The sequence below is a fragment of the Rhododendron vialii genome, chromosome 13a, assembly GCF_030253575.1.
Source record: "Rhododendron vialii isolate Sample 1 chromosome 13a, ASM3025357v1".
Taxonomy (NCBI): domain Eukaryota; kingdom Viridiplantae; phylum Streptophyta; class Magnoliopsida; order Ericales; family Ericaceae; genus Rhododendron; species Rhododendron vialii.
The window spans coordinates 11,092,391-11,112,442 of NC_080569.1; the positions used below are offsets into that span (position 1 = coordinate 11,092,391).

A 20,052-nucleotide genomic window follows, 5' to 3' on the forward strand; every position below is an offset into this window, starting at 1 on the left:
GTATTTTCCAATATTAGCTGTGTAAAAGTTCTTACCATATTAAATATTCTTTTCCCAGCTTCACCTAAAGTATTTTAAAGTAGAATGATATATGGCCAACTATTTCAAGCACGGTAATACAACTCCTAGGAATTTTAGGATTCTGAAAATAAGGAAAGAAGAAAAAATATGCTTGCAACATCATTTAATCTAGCAAAAAAAAAAAAAAAGAGATTGCTCTGTCTCACTTTGCAGTTGTTTGCTACAAAGCCTAGAAAACAGAACGAAGTGGTTCCAACTCGATCATGTCATTTAAGATTGAAGAGCGGAATAATAAAAAAATAACGCTAATAGCATCCCTACGATTATATCTTTACTCGATCATGTCATTTATGATTAAAGAGCCGAATGATAACAAGATAACGCTAATAGTATCTATACGATTATATCTTTGAAAATTAAGGAGCTCAAGGAACACTATGCAATTCAACCAACCAACGTTGCATAAGGCATAGTAGTTGAAGCTAATGAACTATGACAAAACAATTTTAATATACAGTCTCAATTTTATTTGTATGAGACATTTTTATACACCTTGGATGCATTAAACTAAGGAACATCCGGTTTGCCCGAAGACTAACATACCGATTACAAATTGGGTACACACAATGCATGTGCAAATTGGTCCTATTCTATACTGCAACTAAACATGTGAACAGGGCATGAATCAACGTACTGGAACAAAAGATTAGTTAACGAAAACAATACAATCGGAGATTCGGAGTATACCCATTCTAGGAACGTACAGGGCATGAATCAACGTTTCTGGTAAAAAAAATAATCAATAATTACCAATTGATAATCCTTAAAAAAATTATCAATAATTACCTATTGATATCGATTTGCCTCTTCACGATCCCGTCATGGCCGTGCTACTTTGATAACCTGTAACTATTCGTCCGGCCAGCGCGGGGAGAGCGAGGCGATAGCTAACCTGCGTGATGGGAGGAGGCAAAGGCGGAGCTTCGAGGGGGAAGCCGTATTCGGGGAGAGAGAAGGGTCTGGAATCGGATTGTATTCGCAGAGAGAGAGAGAGAGTGTGTGTGTGTGTGTGTTTGTGTGTGTGTGTGTTGTGAGGTTGTCTGATGAGTTCGTGAGAGGAAGTGAGAGAGGGGGGAGAAGGGGAAAGTTAGAGAGAGAGGGAGTATTTTACGTGTTTTTCAAATTTCTCACTGAGATCCTGCTCTATGTTTGTCATAAAAAAATGAAGTATTTACCAAAATGTCATTTTGTAGAATAAAGGGTGAAGATTTATCTAGGATGAGAGGATAAATTTTGAGCGTTGGTTATCTATTGGATTCAAACACAGCTTTGTTTTATTATATAGACTGGTTGCTAGGGATTGGTTGCACGGCAATTGAGATTACTAGTTTGGCAGCCACCAAGAGTTTTTGTTCCTGCATCTTTTTCCTAACGTTTTGGGTTTGTCTAGATCACGGTACACATCATACACCATTTCATCTTCTGATCTGTTGGTGCCTTGCTGCTGTTGGCCGAATCGACGAGGAGTCTTTTCGGAGCCAGTTGAATCCTGAGATCAAACTTGAGGTTCATGGACTTATGTTGAATCTTAAAGAAGCTCGGGGAGCATCGCAAGCTGGCGAGTATAGGTAACGCTTGCGGGTAAGCTTTGGGTTATTCTATTTCGCATCTTGTAATTCTTTTTGATTAATAGAAAATAGTAGATTAGGCCGTGGTTTTGTCTTAAGGTTATTCAGACCCTAAGGTTTTCCACGTATATCGTGTGTCTTGTCTCTGTTTATTTTTTGTGCACCTGATTAGTTTATAGTTCTTCATAAATCTTTTTCAGAAAATAAAAAGAACTTCTATTAAAAAGGGTAATCGTTTTTTAAACTAGTCCTATTCACCCCCCCTCTAGGATTGGGTTGAACTTCAGCGTAATTTCACAAAGCACCGCACCAAGTGGAAAATAAGATAAAATACGCCTCTAACGCGCTAATTTGCCATACTTAGACACTCATATCTATGATATTACGCGCCTATCACCAACGAGATAGCATAGGTTTTCAAATCTCCTCTTCACGAACGAACCACAAGACCCATTCTAATTAAATTGGTACCGCCATGTGTAGGTAGAATCAAGCTCAACATTTATGGATGTTGGCACCAACTCAACAGAAATGCAAGCTTTGGAGGACTATTCAGAGATGAATGAGGTGAATGGATTCTGAGATGAATAGTTCTAGAACCACATCCAAACATATACTCACACATACAAATGTGTGGGCTCCACACACACTAGAGTGTGTAATGTGTGTGGAGCCCACACACTTGTGTGTGTGGGTGTATATTTGGGTGCGTAAAATGGATGGGTAAAATGAGTGTCGTTGTAGAATTATTGTTCTGGGATATTATGGAAAAGCCGCATGTGAGTCCAGCCTGGAAGCAAAAATTTGGAGAATCTGCAGAGGTCCAACTATAATCCTGGTGAAAGGGATATTGACAGTAATTGTGACTGAATCTGGCTCGCAACTGGCCTTGAATCTACTTAACGAAGGCAATGCAAACAACCATTCACAGAGAGAGATGATCAAGGGTGCTCATGCTATTCTGAACAGAACAAAGTCTACTTTGCATCACATATTTTGGGAGGCAAATCAATGTGCGGATCACATAGCAAGAGTTGGAGCCGAACAACAGCAAGACCTGGTGGTGTTAATAGATCAGCCACTTTCAATGAGGGAATTTTGGATTAGGGAGCGCCTTAACTTAAGGCAGATAATAGACTAGGGTGTTGCCCGTGGCTTTTGTTTGGGACTGTAACACACTTTAAACATGTCTGATACTCTATTACGTTTTTCGTCCTTCGCCTAGTTATATAATATTCCGAGGTAAAAAATGGAAGAAGAAGTAGTGATGTGATTATGATGATACGTACCGACGATTAGAACCAAAGTTAATCTTCCAAGTATATATTATGCCAGTAATGGCCCATGCATGCCCATAAGCATTAGCAAATATGGAAATTTAGAAAAAAATCGTTGGAAAGCCAATTTCTTTGCAACAACTTGGTCCATTTGGCTCACAATGCAACAACAAGAGTGAACACAATGGTGGATCTGATCAAAACAAAAAATAGCTATGTGGATGAAGGCTAAGTTCGATATCCAAATGTACATGGTGGAGGATTTTAAGATGTTTTAAGATGGGTTTCGGAGGGTGAAATTATGACTTTGTAATCTCTGGGGTGGAAAGCTCCCAAATCTTTGATCGAAGTTCTCTGTTTGTATTTTTTGTTTTTTGATCCGCAAGTTCTCTGTTTGTATGGTTGTTCTCTTTTTGATGCGCAGTCTTGTTGCTCATCTCTTTTCTGTATTTTCTATCTTCTCGATGTACCCCTTCAAGTTTTTATATAAATTATTCTTTTGCCGAGAAAGGAAAAAAAAAAAGAACAAAAATAAAGGTGCAATAATGCCACTGAAGATTTAGATCATCTTTTCAGAAGATGCAATAAATCTTTAGAATTATAGAACAAAAATAAAGGTGCAATAATGCCACTGAAGATTTAGATCATCTTTTCAGAAGATGCAATAACTCTTTAGAATTATGGGGACATAATGCAAGTCGTTTGGCAAATATGGAAAGATAGAAACAGAAAGAGCTTTGACAACGCTGGAAGTGTAGTTGCAGTCAGTTCCAAAGCTGTTCTATATCCTATGCCAACGAGATAGCATAGGCTTTCAAATCTCCTCTTCACCAACGAACCACAAGACCCATTCTAATTAAATGGGTACCTCCAAATGCAGGTAGAATCAAGCTCAACATTGATGGATGTTGGCACCAACTCAACAGAAATGCAGGCTTTAGAGTGTTAAGGAAATGAATCCCATATTGCTTAGAAGTGGAATGAGTGATCACTTAATATAACATCTGGGATTTCTCCATTCATTGCCAATTGAATTTGAGATGGACATAAAGTTTCTACATGGTATCAGAGCGGGGCCCTTTCCACTCCACATTTTATAAAAAAAAAATCACAATCCACACCCTATGATGATAGACCAACAAAAAGGCTGCATGATGATAGGACCCAAAAAGTGGCCACACGTGACGGACCTCAAACGCGGCTGCACGTGAGGGGGGATGTTAAGAAAATAAAGTCCCACGTTGGTTAGGAGTGGAATGGATGATCACTTAATAACATCTGAGACCTCTCCATTCATTGCAAATTAGTTTTGAGATGGATAAAAAGTTTCTACAAGTAGGACTATTCAGAGATGGAGGAGAAAGGATTCTGGGATATTATGGAAAAGCCGCATGCGAGTCCAGCCTGGAAGCGGAAATTTGGGAACTCTATAGAGGTCTGACTATAATCCTGGAGAAAGGGATATTGACAGTAATTGTGACTAATCTGACTCGCAAGTGGCCTTGAATCTACTTAACGAAGGCAATGCAAACAACCATTCACAGAGACTCAGAGAGAGATGATCAAGGATGCTCATGCTATTCTAAACAGAACAAAGTCTACTTTGCATCACATATTTCGGCAGGCAAATCAATGTGCCAATCACATAGCAAGAGTTGGAGCCGAACAACAAGAAGACCTGGTGGTGTTAACGGATCAGCCACTTTCAATGAGGGAATTTTGGATTAGGGAGCGTCTTAACTTAAGGCAGATAATAGACTAGGGTATTGCCCGTGGCTTTTGTTTTGGACTGTAACACTTTAAACATGTCTGATACTCTGTTACGTTTTTCGTCCTTCGCCTAGTTATATAATATTCCAAAGTACAAAAAAAAAAAAAAAAATTAGTGATGTGATTATGATGATACAGAACTTCATTTCTAATCTTAGGGTTCTGTGTACTGACCAACTGAATACGTACCGACGATTAGAACCAAAATTAATCTTCCAAGTATATATTCTGCGAGTAATGGCCCATGCATGCCCATAAGCATTAGCATCATTAGAGCATCATTCTAGAAGCTCCCCAGTATTCGGTACATCCAATGACCAGAAGCTCCACGAATTCGTGCTCATCTCCGGTTCTTCTTCTTGGGATGAAATAGTCTTTTTGCAATTGCACCATTTTTCATTTTTCATTTTTGCAAGTGAGGTGATAGCCAAGTTGGTAGGCAACTTTGTTTGGTTTCAAGTTCTGAGAATTTTTTTTGATGTTAATGAAAAGAGAGAGATAGATAGAAAAACTTATTGAAAACTGTGCAAGGAGTTAAAAAAAATTCTCAAAAATTACAAGTGAACAAAGTGGGGCCATGCACAAGACCAATGATCAAATCTCACTAACAAAAAAATTCCAAAGGCTACCTCAAGTGACAACTGTGATGAACTATAAATCCAGACATCTTCTTCAGTTTGAAACTTGAAAACTCTTGGGGCCAAGGCACAAAAGAGAAATTCTGGTGAATCCCATACTTTCAGCTTGGATGATTTGTCTTTAACTAGACCGGGTAGAAAAATAATCAAGGTATGCGTAAGTTTGCCCATACACACTTTACTACCAAAAAAAAAATTTACTGCATACGTAGGAACTCAAAAAAACCAAGGAATTCAGGGAAGATACCAAGATAAATGGTTGTCTAGAAAGGTTAGGTTGAAAATTAATGTTCTGGTGATGATTAGACAAATGAGATTTGAATGTTTACGCTAGTGATCGATTAACTTATGCAGAATAGTAATTTTTTTGTTTTGTTTTTATTCAATTTTTGTTTTTTTTTGTTTTTTGCATTTGTTAGTTTTGCGGCAATTTTTTATGTGATATGGGTGAGTAAGGATGAGAGGAACCGAAAAAGTAAAAAATTATGACTTTTACACAAGTATTTTGGGAAATATCCAAATAAAAGCTTGAAAAGTCAGTTTTTAGACATTTTCTTGGATATTTCCCAAAATACTTGTGTAAAAGTCATAATTTTTTACTTTTTCGGTTCCTCTCATTCTTACTCACCCATATCACATATAAGTTTGGCGTAAAACTAACAAACAAACAAAAAATGAATAAAGAAAACCAAAAAATTGTGGTGCATAAATTAATCATTAGCGTGAATGGGGCACGATGATGGGCATTCAATGATCATGTATCTAGTTTCTTAGAACCAGTTCACCGGCAATGAAGACGGCGTCTGCGGCGGCTTCTGCCTTCAGTTTGCGGCGGGACAAGTTCAAGTTGGTGCGACTGGTCACCAGGAGGGTCTGCTCTGTGTTCATACTTGACCCCTCAACTTTGACCTCTCCAACCCCTCGTCACGAGTTTGTTCGATGGGTCCGGCTCCGGCGTCATGGTTCTAGGTGGCTTTTCTTTTTTGGTTTTGTTGTTTTTATTTTATTTTGTTAGTTTCTGTATTTTGAGACCGGTAGTGTCCTTTCTTATTGTACTATGTTTATTTTGGTTGGGTTTGTTAATAATATTGGGATGATCGGGTTCAGTCAAAAAAAAAATGATCATCAGAAAAAAAATTGGCTGACGGATACAGCACGGACACAAAATTTTAAAATTGGGTTGGCGCGAACATTAAAAAGAATTATAACGTATGAAAGGCGACATTAGTTTTGCCAATACAAATTGTAAAAATATTTTTCTTATCGGGAATTGCAAAAATATTATAAAAATACTATCATATGGAGTATATTTTCTTTATCAACGTTTTCAATTAGAACTAAATATGGTCCTTCATAACTGTAATTGCATACAAACTTGTACATCCCTATCCATTTTAAAACGCAAAATTCAAATATTGCTATGAGTAATTTTTTTTTTTTTGTGTGAAAAAACTCTTGATTGGGTTAGTCTTGGATTGTTCAAAACAATGTTGGGCGGTTGAACTTATAAAATTTTACAATTTATTGAAAACCAATTCTACTAAAATTCTATTAAAAATGTAAATCGTGGGTAGAGCGACCGTCTGGGCCACCGATCCGCCCCTGCGTCCGTCCTTGGTGACCTGCTTTTGCTTTGAAGCTTCACATTAATTAATCTGTTTGTTCAAGAACCAAGAAAGAAACATTAATTTGTTTGGTTGTATTTCCACCAAGTGTTTTCCACAAGATCAAGAACAAAAGATCAAGAAATTTATTGCATCATCGACCAAAGCAAAGACCAGTAGAATTCTAATAATTTTCATGCTGATCATAGAGCTGAAATACAGATGATTCACCAACTAAGTAATCATTAAACCTCATACCATTTACTTAATTATTACTATATATACAATCATCAATCACCCCACTTCACAGAGATAAGTTTTCAAGAAACTTCTGGGAGAATTACCCTTGTTTTTGCTATCAATGGGAATTAATTAATGATACAGGCAATCCATTGTGTTTGGCTTAGCCAAAAAATTAAAAAAATAAAAAAATCCATTTTGTTTGGAGTAACTATTTCGTGGTTGTGGAAGGAAATCACTCGTATCGTTCATTTATGTGCATTCAGTGCTGGATTCCACACAAATGTATAATTATGACAAACCATGTATCAGTGGCTCAGAAGTACCATTGAATAATTGAATAATATATTGTCTGTGTTCAGTGGACTTTCAATTTAAGCATACTCTCTTCGCTAAGGTGGATTGATTCCCTATTTATAGTGCAAGTCTCTGCATATCTCAAAAAATTTCCTTGAACTTCATCATTTTAACTTGCTTTAAAACCATTTATTGGTGTCATATGGGCATCCCACTTAATCTTGCCTCATTTGGTGGACACCCCATCACCAAATTCCTATTACTAACATTGACTTTAGATTTGCAAAATCCCTTGTTTAATTTCTCTCCTCTATATAAACAGCTAAAATCCTCCTTTCTCCCCACACACATCATTGTTCTTCCCCTTATATATATAGAAATTTGCTCTGCATTTTGGTAAGTGATAAACACACACTACGTTCTCTTAATTCGAAATGTGATTGATTAATTGGCAAACTGATCGATCTTACGTAAAACTCTGTTTTTTCCTTCCATTATTTCGATTACAGTGCAAAAGTAACGAGCTTGAGAATGAGGTTTCTAGCTCTTGCTCTTCTGATCATGATGATGGTGATCTCTTGCTTAGCCACAAACAGGCACATTTTGATGATTGATGGGAAAGGGCAAGAGAAGCGGCAGCTCGCCGGGGATGAGGAAGGGAAATTCGAGTACCCCGGGAGCAGTGAGAACAACCACCATAACATCCCGAGGCAGGATTTCAACAACTACAATGGTGGCAGTGGCACTCCCAAGGGGGGAAATGATGATGGTGACGGCTAAGTCTAAAGATATATCTATAGAGTATAGAGTTATGTAGAAATAAGTTGCCAGGTTAAGGTTTTAAATATAGGCATATGTTATAAATGGTCTTAAATAAACTTCGTTTTTTGGTTTTGTATTCGGATATAGTGTATGGTTTTGTTATATATTTGTAGTTTCAATCATATATAGTATATATTAACTATTGTGTACGTTTTAGTTCGTATATTTCATTCCAATCAACTAAATAAGACTGTGCCATCTCATGTTCCGATCTATGTTCGAAACCTCATAATTAGGGCGGTAAATAAGCCGAGCAGCTCGCGAGTTTGGGTCAGCTCGGCTCGTTAACGCTTGACTCGACTTGACTCGTTTAGTAAACAAACCGAACTCAAGTTTGAATTTTTGGCTTGTTTAGGGGAGGATCAACTCGATTAAAGAGGTATGTTTAGTAAATGACTAAGCTCGGCTCGTTAAGGGCTCCGCTCATAAAAGCTCGACAAAGCTTGGCTCGTTTACAACCCTACCTCACGAATTGTGTGGATGCTTGAATTGGTGTCGTTTATCTGGCCCTGGCACCGATGCCGGCTTAGATATTTGGACTGCCCAACCCCAAATTTAGTTGTCTACCTACTATTAGGGCATAAAAAACTAAAAGGCATACAAGTAAAAAAAATGTTGAGAAAACATACTTACCAATATCGAATTGAGCCGAATTTTTACAAGGCCCCCTAAAAAAAATGTTTTAAAATTTATGGGTTTTTTTTTGTATTTTTGTGGGATCCGGAGTGGACCCCACATAAGATGTAGTGTAAGGCTCCGTTCCAGAACACCTTCTTAAAAAATAAATACTTATTTCACATTTTCAAATTTAAAAATAATGTAAATGAAAAATAATTTTTCAATTTTTTTTTGCATCGTATTAAAGATTTCAATGAGATCTATCAAATAAGATCCATATTGCATATTTTTAGATTTCAATAAGCCTATAATTTTTGAATTTGAAATTATCTTCTTAAAAAATAAAGACTTAAAACCCGTTCTGGAACGGAGCCTAAATATATAGTGTACCTAGCATTTTTGTTTATACCTCTGCATGTATCCTTTGATTTTACTTCGATCAGAAAGATTTTCGAAAAAAGAATTTTTACTGGGAATGGAATAACAAACAAAAACTGATAGTTATTTGACTATTTCACAGAGAGAAGTCATGTTTTGATTCCTCTAAAAAATTCACCCACTAAACTTGTTTTGCATCAATATTAGTTTTATAGTTTACATATATAGTAGGACGACACACCAATTTGGAAAAATGAATATGATCCCGACTAAAAAAATAATTGACCCACAAATTTAAAATGTTGGCTATGTACCCCGATTTTAGTCCTTAAAAAATAAATACTTATTTGTAATTTTCAAACTTAAAAATAGTAGGCTTACTGAAATAAAAAAATATGCAATATGAATATTATTTAATAAATTTCGATGAGATCGATCTATCAAACCTTATAAAAAAATTAAAGAATTATTTTTGTAAGTTCATTATTTTTAAACTTAAAAATAGATCCTTATTTTTTAAGGATTTATTTAATTGAGAAAGCGGAATAAATTTCCACTCATGCAAACGTACAATAGTAGATTAGTACTAGCTAGGACTACTTTCTATTGACATTAACCGTAGATGAAACGGGAATAGTAGTAATACCATGCATAAAACGATAAACGAAAATAAAGTGTAGGTGCTGATCGATAAAAAAGAAAATAATAGTGTAGGCTTTCGAAGAGAGTACGTATCATGGACTAATATAATTGAGGGGTGCTAGGAAACTGATGTAGGTGGTGTTCCAACTAGCCTTCTTTTTGAAAAAGTTTTTTTTCTTCAATTTTCAAACTCAAATATAATAAAAACGAAAAATAATTTTTTGATTTTTTTTGCACCGTATAAAAAATTTCAATGAAATCTATCAAACAAGATTCATATTAGTAGAAAAATTATTTGCATAAATATATAATTTTTGAGCTTGAAATTACTTTCTTTTTTTCAAAACCTTCTTTTTTTGAAGTTGGAACACCCCCGTAGTCAGCTTTAACAAGGTTTATGAAGGGTACTGACAAACTTGGATTTCAGAGTCTTGGAAATAGAAATTAACACAGTACTCTCTCGCTTTAACACTTCAAAACCTAGCTAGATTGCAGCTAGCTAGCTATCTAACCAATTCTTGAATGTACTCTCGCAATTTCATCAATTCAATTCCTATATATATATATACACGAGCCCTAATATTGGTACAGAAATCTATGCACAGATTGTGCACAGATTTTATGGTGGGGCCCACCACGGGTCCCACACAAATGATCTGAGCTGTTCATTAAATGTAAAATATTTTTTAAAGCGTCCCCGTAGAAAATTAGCTCAATCTAATACCTATACGTGTTCGATCCAATCATCTAAATTTTCATTCAAATTTTCGGGTAATGAAAAGTTAGATAATTAGATCAAGCACCTATTGGTATTGGATTGAGCTGATTTTTTACAGGAACCCTTGAAAAAATATTTTACATTTAATAAACGATTCGGATCAATTGTATGGGACCCATAGTGGCCCCACAAAAAAATTATGTACAAAATCTATACCAATTTTTCTGTACCCATAGACTTTCTGTATATACACACAGTCAGGATCCTATGAGAAATTCCTTACGGCCTTACCGTAAGGGACTCCTCTTTTTCGATCGAATTGCGACGATCCGAGCCACTCAATGTGTTCAGAATGTGATTTTAAGGGTACACGCAAGAAATCGCCCAAAAAAATGACCAGAAAGAGCTTGATCCGGGCAATTTTTCATAAAAACACTATAAATGCATTTTATGCAAAACTGTTTGGATCAAGCTTTTCTCGGTTATTTTTTTGGGTGATTTCATAAAAGGGTACCGTTAAAATCACATTCTGAACACATTGAGCGACTCGAATCATCGCAATTCGATTAGAAAAGGAAAGTCTCTTACAATAAGGCCGTAATATATATATATATATATATATATATATATATATATATATATATATATATATATATATATATATATATATCCACCTCAAGATCATGCAAGTATTTCTCAGTTAACTCATGTCCACTCGTCATTTTTAGTAGTGTCCCTTTTCATAATATTATTATACCTGAGTAGCTAACAGCTGTCACTTCTTAATAGAAAAAATTACTTGTACATGAGTGATGTAATATAGAACGGGCTGGCACTCACACAAGGAGCTAGGCACATCACCATGAATATACTTGACTATCTACGAGTTAAGAAACTAACACACTCGTATATTAATGACTCTATAAGGTGCATGTGGGCTTTGTTACTCCACTTGTTAACGAAAAGTATGCATGCATGGGTACGTTGGGTTAGAGAGTTTGCATGGACTTATGTAAATAGAGTGTAACGTTAACGCGCGGTGATTTTAATTAGCCTAAATTAATACAGTATGTCTTAAAAGACAGTCGGTATCATTTGTTTATAGTGATTTCTTTGGTTTTTTTTTTTTTGGGATCAATTATTTGTTTCGACGAGATGAATTAGAAAAGTATAAAACACGAACCACAAATTAAAAAAGTTTACATTAAAAGATGACACTAAACATAGCTGCTTGAAACTTCTTTTTGCTTTTTGTCGTAATTTTTACCATTTAGATCGATTAGTGTGAATATAGTAGGAAATTAGAAAAAAAAAATTACCTTAAAAAACTGAGACAATAATTTGGGTCCAAGTACTATTGAATTATACATAAACTAAAAAGTAATTCCCACCAGGTCACCTCCAATTAATGAAATATTAAAATCCTATAAAAGTGCCTAAACTCAAGGGTGGCCCATGAAAGTGCCTAAACCAGGGGCGGAGGCACATGGGTAAAAGGGAGGGCGGCCGACCCCACTAGCTACCAAATTTTCGTAAGGATAGGTATAATTTTTACCCTATTTTTACTAATTTGACCCCAAATTTTCATAGGAATAGGTATAATTTAGTTATTTTGACCCCACAAAAATCTCTAAATTGCCTCAACTTGTTTTAAATACATATGAATCTAATTTTTGACCTCACTAATCAAAATTTCTGACTCCGCCCCTAGGGTACCCTAAAACCTTAGGGTGGCACTCCCATCATTCATAAATGAATTTTTTAAAAAGTGTATCTAGTGGTAAAAATCCCTTCTTCCTTCTGCTGGTTCGTGGTTTAATTTGCATAGTACGAGTGGATCTAATCCTGAGCCGACTTTTCGTGGCAGCATGCAGTTCGAGATTGTCGGCTTTCGTGGCCGGAGGTGGGGCTCTCCGCGTTGGGCTGGACCGTGCATGGTAGTGTGGAAGTTTTCATTTTGATATTGTTCGGTTAAAGGTTTTGAATTTTAGATTCTAATCATTATTTTATTTTTCTTCAATTATTATTCTTATTTTTTTCTCTATCTCTCTCAAATTATTACCGCTATTTTCAATCATTACTTTTATTTTTTCTACACTCATTACCTAAAAATTCAAATTCAAATTCAAAATTCCAAAACAAACGGGGTCAATGTACGTTTCAGTCCGTTACTTGTAGTCCTTCGTTTAATTAGATCTGAACCATCTCCTCCCCTGGAGGGTGGAGGCTCATGAGCTTCATCGTTCACTTGCATTATTGCCGAACTTGTTCTCGGTCTACTTTTTCCATAGGTGTGATGAGCGAAATGGCTCCTGTATTAATGTTGGTCATAGTTTTCCTTTACGCATTTGCCGGTGTTTGGTTGCTTTGCTAGGCTTAGGTCTATGTACAAGTACCGTTGGGAATTCTTGATCAGTGAGAAGTTTCTGATGATCAAAAGACATGATATGGTGATTAATTTTTCAAAATATATAAATCATATTTGCAAGGTTGCCACTTGATATGGTACGATACAGAGACGTAATTAACCACATCGTTGAACGAATCGACAAAAGTTGATGGCTCAATCACACATTCTGTCAAAGATAGAAAAAGGAGAACAAGTCATTTTGCATATGACCCTTGATTCACGGCAGTCATCCTTGTTTGCTACCAAGAACTTGGATACAAACCGTGGATGTGAACACTAGCGCCCGTTAGCTTTTTCACAAGTGTGGTTTTACATAATTAAAACTCTTTCTATTTTTGGTTTTGGTACTTTGGAATATTGCATATAAACTAAACGGAAGATCAATTTTGTAGCAGATGTGCGAGCGAGCATAAGGATTATATTACTAAAGAGGAATTAAAACTAACATAATCACTTTTTTAAAGTAGTTTCCTTTAATTAAACCTTGATTTTTTTTTTTAAACTTTGGATTGATAAGGTAATAAGCATTTATTGAAAAATATCATCCTAGCTCCTATATATTCCATGAAAATACTGTGTGAATACACTTGAAGCTAGAATCTGATAATTTTGAATTAAGCTTCGCTTTGCTCTTTTGTCTCTGGCCTGGCCGCTTATAATTACAAGTTAATAGTTGAGAACTTCTTTTTTTTTTTTTGAACAATGAAGGAAATTTTATTAACCAGAAATTAAAAGAATAAAAAGTACAAGGCATCGAAACATACAAAATTTTAATTGTTGAGAATTAGCTGAAGGCAAATCAGTTAACAAATTAACCCTTTTCATTTCTTTAATGTTGTTTTTGCTTACACGCCGAGGATACAAGTTAAGCCAAACAAACTGACACAGGTTTAGTCATAAAAATGAATGCTATAAGCTTCGGCTGTTTAGCCTGTTTTTTTATGGTGAACAAAACGGAAGTGCACGATCAACAAATTAATATGACACTCTGTCACCTCTGCCTGCAATGAATATTTGATCGTCAGGCCACACCTGTATTAACCCCACCGCAATTATGTCGGAACCAAAATTAATTCCACAACGTGTAAGTAGTGTTATTGGGGCTATGGAGACTCGAACTTGGGTCTTGTCTAACCAAGTTCGAGTTTCCACCCCTGAACCAACCCTCGTTGGTAAGCTTCTGCTGTTTAGCCGCAACCAAGACAGTCATATGAAAAATTCTTGGGTGCAAATAGGATACGGCTCAGATTAAAAAAGAAGAAGATACAGGTAACTTGGTACCCGATGCGCACATCTGGGCCGTCCAAAAATGTAACAAACGGTCCAGATTGAAACACATTTTTCCTCTTCTTTTGGGAAAATGACGGCTCAGGACGTTTTCTGATAATTAATACCCGCCAATGACATTTTCAGCATTAACAAATGTTCTCAGCATGTCATTGGCGGGTATTAATTATCAAAACAAGTCTTTGGCCGTCATTTTCCCTTTTCTTTTTCTTCTTTTCTAAATTCGCTCAGTACTTTTAATCTGAACAGTCGGTTGCATTTTTTGATGGCACAGATGCCGGATATGCACGTGCATGGTACCCAATATGCAACCAAGAATTTCTCGTGTATGACAAACTGGTCCTAAAATACCAGTTTCAACGTCCAGTCCAATCTACTTCTTATGCCGATATTCGGCCCGGCCCAACAATTTTGATCTCCTAATTACGGCCCATTTTAAATAAAAGCCCATGTCAGTTAGGGTATATATATATATATATGTATATTCCGCTACTTATAACGCGCGTGCAGAGTTTTGGAGGGGACGGAAACTAGGGCAAGAGTCGAAGATGATTATTCCGGTCCGGTGCTTCACTTGCGGGAAAGTAAGCTCGATTACAACTTCAGTTTTACGAATCCCTCAATACTCTTGTTGATGTTCTTTGATTCTCGAAACCGTCGATTCGAAGCTGTTTTTGCTTACTAGGGTTAAGCTGGATATCTGTGTGTTGATTTTGTTTTTGAACTTCAATGTGTGTATTTTTCAGGTCATTGGAAACAAATGGGACTTGTATCTCGATCTTCTCCAGTCTGATTACTCTGAAGGGTGAGTACGAACACTATGTGCTGTATATTTCTGTTTGATGTATATCCATGGATGTTTATAGACTGTGTGTTTTCTGCTTGATGGATATAATAATAATCTAGCATATGCAAAAGGAACATAGTAAGATTATAATCTGAATGCATGCCAAGCCTGTTGATTGATAGCCCCTTTATGTGTACCTCTAGGAGTATGAGCCATGGTAAACATGCCGAAGTTTCTTTCTTGATTTCGCAATAGCTTTGAGGTGTTTCTAGCATCACGGTTGCTGTTTTTGTTGAGGTGTAAGTTGAGTTCTTTTTCCTGCCAAGCTGGACCCAGTTACCCTAGTTGAGTATGGTAGTGCATCTTTAGTGCAATTTGGGTTGATTGATTCCTCTGTTTATGACATACTTGCAAAAGTCTTAAGGTATGTCTCTTTGTGTATGTAATATCAGCGTTATAGCACAAAGAAAGAAATGATAGAACATGAGACATAGGTGAGGGAGGAGTAGTGGTTGCGGAGAGAAGCCACAGAAGGCAAGAACTTGGAGTCTTGTGGTTGTTTAGTTTGAGTTTTTTAGCGACAGTTTTGTCCCATTCAGTTTGAGGTGGGATTTTTTTATTTAATTTCAAAACGTGTTTTTATTTGGACAAATTGTGAATTGAGAAATGTAACTAGGCAGCTTCATTGTCGTGTTCACTTCCATTGATATGAAAGTACTGGTGTGTTTTTGAAAGGAATAAACTTTCCAAGTTCTGAAGGAGATTCTGCCCCAAGTTTATGGCTCTGCTTTCTAGGTGTTTTTTGGTGTTTCTTTTTGCTTTTTCTGTGGATGGGAAGTTGTTTTCTGATGATGCCATTTCGTGACTTGATTATTGGTGGTTTCTGGGTGTTGGATTTGTGCTTGGAAGGTTTTGAAAACTGATAGGGCATACACTGCACTTCATGGTCCTCGTTGATTTTCAGAGTTTGAGTATAAGTAATAACTTACGTTGAAGTTTCAAATAAGTCTGATCTTTTAAGTCCACTTGATGTGGTATTTCTTGCAAGTAAGCAGTTTTGTTTTGTGGGTTATTTTGCGAGGTGTTTATCCTTTAGAGTGATTTCCACGGCTTTCCAAACTTTAGTATTGTGTTCTCCTGCTTCAAATCTCACCTGGCATTTAGAGGGACGAAATAACAGAAATATATTCATGGTGGTTAGAGAAATTTTTGCAACTTCTAATTCATTGGTATGCAGGGATGCCCTTGATGCATTGGGGTTGGTTCGCTACTGCTGTAGAAGAATGCTCATGACACATGTTGACCTCATTGAGAAGCTTCTGAACTACAACAGTACTCTCTCTCTCTCTCTCTCTCTCTCTCTCTCTCTCTCTCTCTTCCTTTGGCATCCGATGGATCATTGGATTGTGTTTCTTTTAACACTGGTGAAAGTTTTCAAAGGGGAATAACTTAATATGAATATGTGCACAAAGATTGAAACAAGTATAAAAAAGGTGAAATTACATGGAGACCCCCTCATTTATACGTTTTGGACACAAACACCCCCAACCTTTAAATACGCCCATCGACACCCCCTCATGTATTACCGTTACCCAAGTGAACCCTTTCTGTTGGATTACCGTTTGTTTCAACGGCACATGCCAGTATTTTTGGCATTTTTGAGACAAAAATACCCTTGAACGGATCTATATCTCTCTCAACCCTTCACTTATCCTCATTTGTCATCTCCTCCTTCCCCCAACCACCTCTCTCTCTCTCTCTCTCTCTCTCTCTCTCTCTCTCTCTCTCTCTCTCCCCGACAGCCATGGAAGCTGCCAACAGCAGCACCAAGGGCCTTGGCGACCTCACAGCCATAAGACCCTAGTTTCACTCTCACATTCGCATGCTTTGAACATCCTCGCTTCTAATTCCTAGGGTTTCCATTTTCAGCTATGCTCCCATGTCTTTCAAATGGAGATTGCCATTGTTTTCGTACCCCTATCCAGGCCCCACACTCTGTTCCATCTCCACCCTCCGATTAAACCCGGAGGAGTCACTCGATTCTAATGATAGGGATTGCAATTGCGTCCTGGATTCCCTATCCGTGATGGCAACCGCCACGACGACGGCGGAGCTGTATCTGAATGGGAGCAGGGATTGCAACGGGGAGGTGTTGGAGAGGACGCAGCCGGCTGCGGCGGTGGCAGTTGTCGTATTGGAGCGGCAAACGACGGGTGCATCCATGGTGGAACAATTGGTGCCGTTGATGAGGAGGGTTGACAACGATGACAATTCGTAGATCGGGTTCCGCACACCTCCATTGATCGGTGCTTGCGACATCTGTACACCTCCACCTCTGTTGTCGATGGGTCTTGGTGTGTTGAAATCTTGTCTCGCAACCGCACAAGTCTCAACAATCAAAAAATGGTTTTGATAAGATTATTTGGGTCTGTGATTCTCGGACAGAACTCGAGCACAGCCTGGATTGGAATTGCCCAGAAATGGCGGGGTGGAGCGGGGAGAGAGAGAGAGAGAGAGAGAGAGAGAGTGGGTTTGTTCAATTTTCTGATCGAAGTGTGAGGACTCTTGGTGCGTGTTATTATAGCAAGGGTAAAATAGTCATTTCAGCCATTCTGTTAACAGAGTTTATTATTTTTGAGTTTCAAGTAGATGAGAGGGTGTCTATGGGCGTTTTTAAAAGTTAGGGGGTGTCCATGTCCAAAATGTATAGATGAGGGGGTCTCCATGTAATTTCAACTATAATAAAGTAGGATCCATAATCTGCTTAAAGTGATATATTGTAAACAATTGTAAACCACCATATATGTGTTTAATAGTATAATGATGGTGAGGTTGGTTCTGTGGTGTTGCTTTGCTCTTTTTTTTTTTGCTACGAGGGGTGGCGGTTGGTTGGGTTTGAGAGTTGTGAACTAACATGACAAATTTTTTTTTGCAGCTCTGGAGAAGTCTGAAGGAACTTAAGAAAGCTTATGGAGTTGCAAGAACTCAGTAGTTTTTTTATCTTTCCGCATTCGAGAGCTACGTGTCGTCGTATGTTTTGAGACTTGGGACACTAAATGTCGGGTCATGCTATTCATGTATGCTGTATGCTGAAGCAATCATCGTTTGATATGACATCCTTGCAAGGAATGTGCAATTTTAAAAGAATGTTTCGTAATATCTTTTCCATTGGGCGCAAATTTTTTTGGCCAAACTTTCCGATTGGTGTCGCATAATAAGTAGAGCTTCTATATGACCCGTGATCATAAGCCGAATCCCTAGGGTTATTGAAATGAGCTCAGGGTGATTGGCCCGGCAGCGCTCCTTCTCGTTATTGTGGATATCCTTCTCGTTATTGTGGATACATAATCGTTTTGGTGATTTCCAGCCTAGGGCCTTACTGCCCTGCTGAAATAAGGGATCCCAGAGAGTAAAGAATAAAGAGAGTGATGCCAGATTTAAACAATAGGTAAACAAATTTGCTCTTGCTTGGGCTTCCGCTAGTAGAGTTTATTGTTCTCAAGGATTCATCGAGGTGCGCGTAAGATTGTCCGGATATCTCTAGATTTCATCGAGTTTATGGTTCTCCAGGATTCGCTAGTGGGCTTCCGTTTTGGAGGGAACTCTATTTCCAAATTTTCCTTGCACCCCAACCTAGTCCTTTCCCTCCCTCCAGTTGTTAATCATCTCGTAATGCAAGTATATGTAATGTTTTTCTCCTCTGAGTTGCTTATCACAATCAACTCATCACTGTTGAATTTTCCATGTGTGTTGAAAGCTACATGGAGCTAGTCACAGGATTTTGAACCAAGCTTCATCTTCTTTTACACCAAATCTCAACCATTTCACATAAATTCTTGCAGAAAAGAACAAAAAAAAAGAACAAAGAAACGCGAGAAAATGCTTGCTTTACTAACTTGAATCTGTGTTACTCAAAAGAACAAACGCTGTTTACTTACCATCTACACACACCAAATCACAATCTTAGAGTATATGTGCGAAGCTTTACACACAGGTACACAGCTAATACTAAATCAGTCTTTCCTCTTTCTCTCTCGTCCGAATTTACGTGAGAGCTGTTGCGATTCTCTTCGTTTACTGGTTTTCACTTTGCATTATTTCTTCAGCTAAACCATGATCAATCTCCATCAGCTATTTCCTTCCCCTTATGACTGCCGCTACTGCTCCCCGCCCCACGACCTGCCTCACTTCCGCCAGGGGGTTGGCCCGGATTCTGCTTGTCCTCTTTCTTCAAAATGCCAATAAGGTAATGCTTCCTGTGACATGGATGCTCATGCTTAAAAAACCCAACCAAATCCCCTGCTTCCAAACCCCTCTCTTTCACAAACTCATCCCACCCATCAATTACCATATACTTCTCCTCACTGTACCTTATGATATTCATGTACCAGTGCTTGCCTTTAGCATCAGTAAATCTCATTATCTTCTTCTCCCTGGTGTTCCTCTGCATCTTAACCCCGGGGAAATTCCTCACATTGTCCCTCGCCAAGAAAATCCTCCTGAATCCGATGTCGCTCTGGTCCACCTCAATCTCGAAGAGGAAATTTTCTTCTCGGAATGCTGGGATTTCGACTGCGCCCTGTTTTTTCTCGACTTCAATGAGGAAATGGTGGGTGTGGAGACGGGGGACGGGTTTGAGAATGCGGATCAAATCCATTGGTTGCAGATTGTACTGAGTGGAAAACTTTTGCCACCCGGTCAGGATCATGAACCCGTGTTCGTCACAATAGTACTGGATCGCCATGTACCATTCGTGGTTATGGGAGTCTGTGAACTCGAGGGTTTCGACCTGTTTTTCGTTTGGTTTCCGGGTGTCGAGAGGGGGGAAATGGGTTGAAGCTAATTCGAAGGGAATGACGAGTCGATTCGTGCTCGGGACTTCCATTTCAAAGAGGAAGACTTCGTCTGGGCAGTA

At 37.8% G+C, this 20,052-nt stretch overlaps 1 protein-coding gene and 1 long non-coding RNA gene across 2 annotated transcripts; both read left to right on the forward strand.

The window, feature by feature from the left end:
* The first annotated feature begins 1,415 nt into the window (after positions 1-1,415).
* LOC131314936 (uncharacterized) lies at positions 1,416-4,782 on the forward strand. The gene is made up of 3 exons (XR_009196539.1): positions 1,416-1,662; positions 2,133-2,216; positions 4,284-4,782. It is a non-coding gene; the product is annotated as an uncharacterized LOC131314936 (long non-coding RNA).
* A 10,047-nt stretch (positions 4,783-14,829) lies between these two features.
* LOC131314937 (DNA-directed RNA polymerase subunit 10-like protein) lies at positions 14,830-18,294 on the forward strand. Its single transcript, XM_058343895.1, has 4 exons — positions 14,830-14,934; positions 15,097-15,155; positions 16,375-16,469; positions 18,073-18,294. Exons 1-4 carry the CDS (start codon positions 14,899-14,901, stop codon positions 18,096-18,098), a joined length of 216 nt encoding a protein of 71 aa, XP_058199878.1. The 5' UTR covers positions 14,830-14,898; the 3' UTR covers positions 18,099-18,294.
* The last annotated feature ends 1,758 nt before the right edge of the window (positions 18,295-20,052 follow it).

Coding starts and splice junctions, on each gene's coding strand:
- LOC131314937 (XM_058343895.1), top strand. CDS start 14,899: ATGATTATTCCGGTCCGGTGCTTCACTTGCGGGAAA. Junction 14,935..15,096: donor GGTGCTTCACTTGCGGGAAA/GTAAGCTCGATT, acceptor TGTATTTTTCAG/GTCATTGGAAACAAATGGGA. Junction 16,470..18,072: donor GAAGCTTCTGAACTACAACA/GTACTCTCTCTC, acceptor TTTTTTTTGCAG/CTCTGGAGAAGTCTGAAGGA.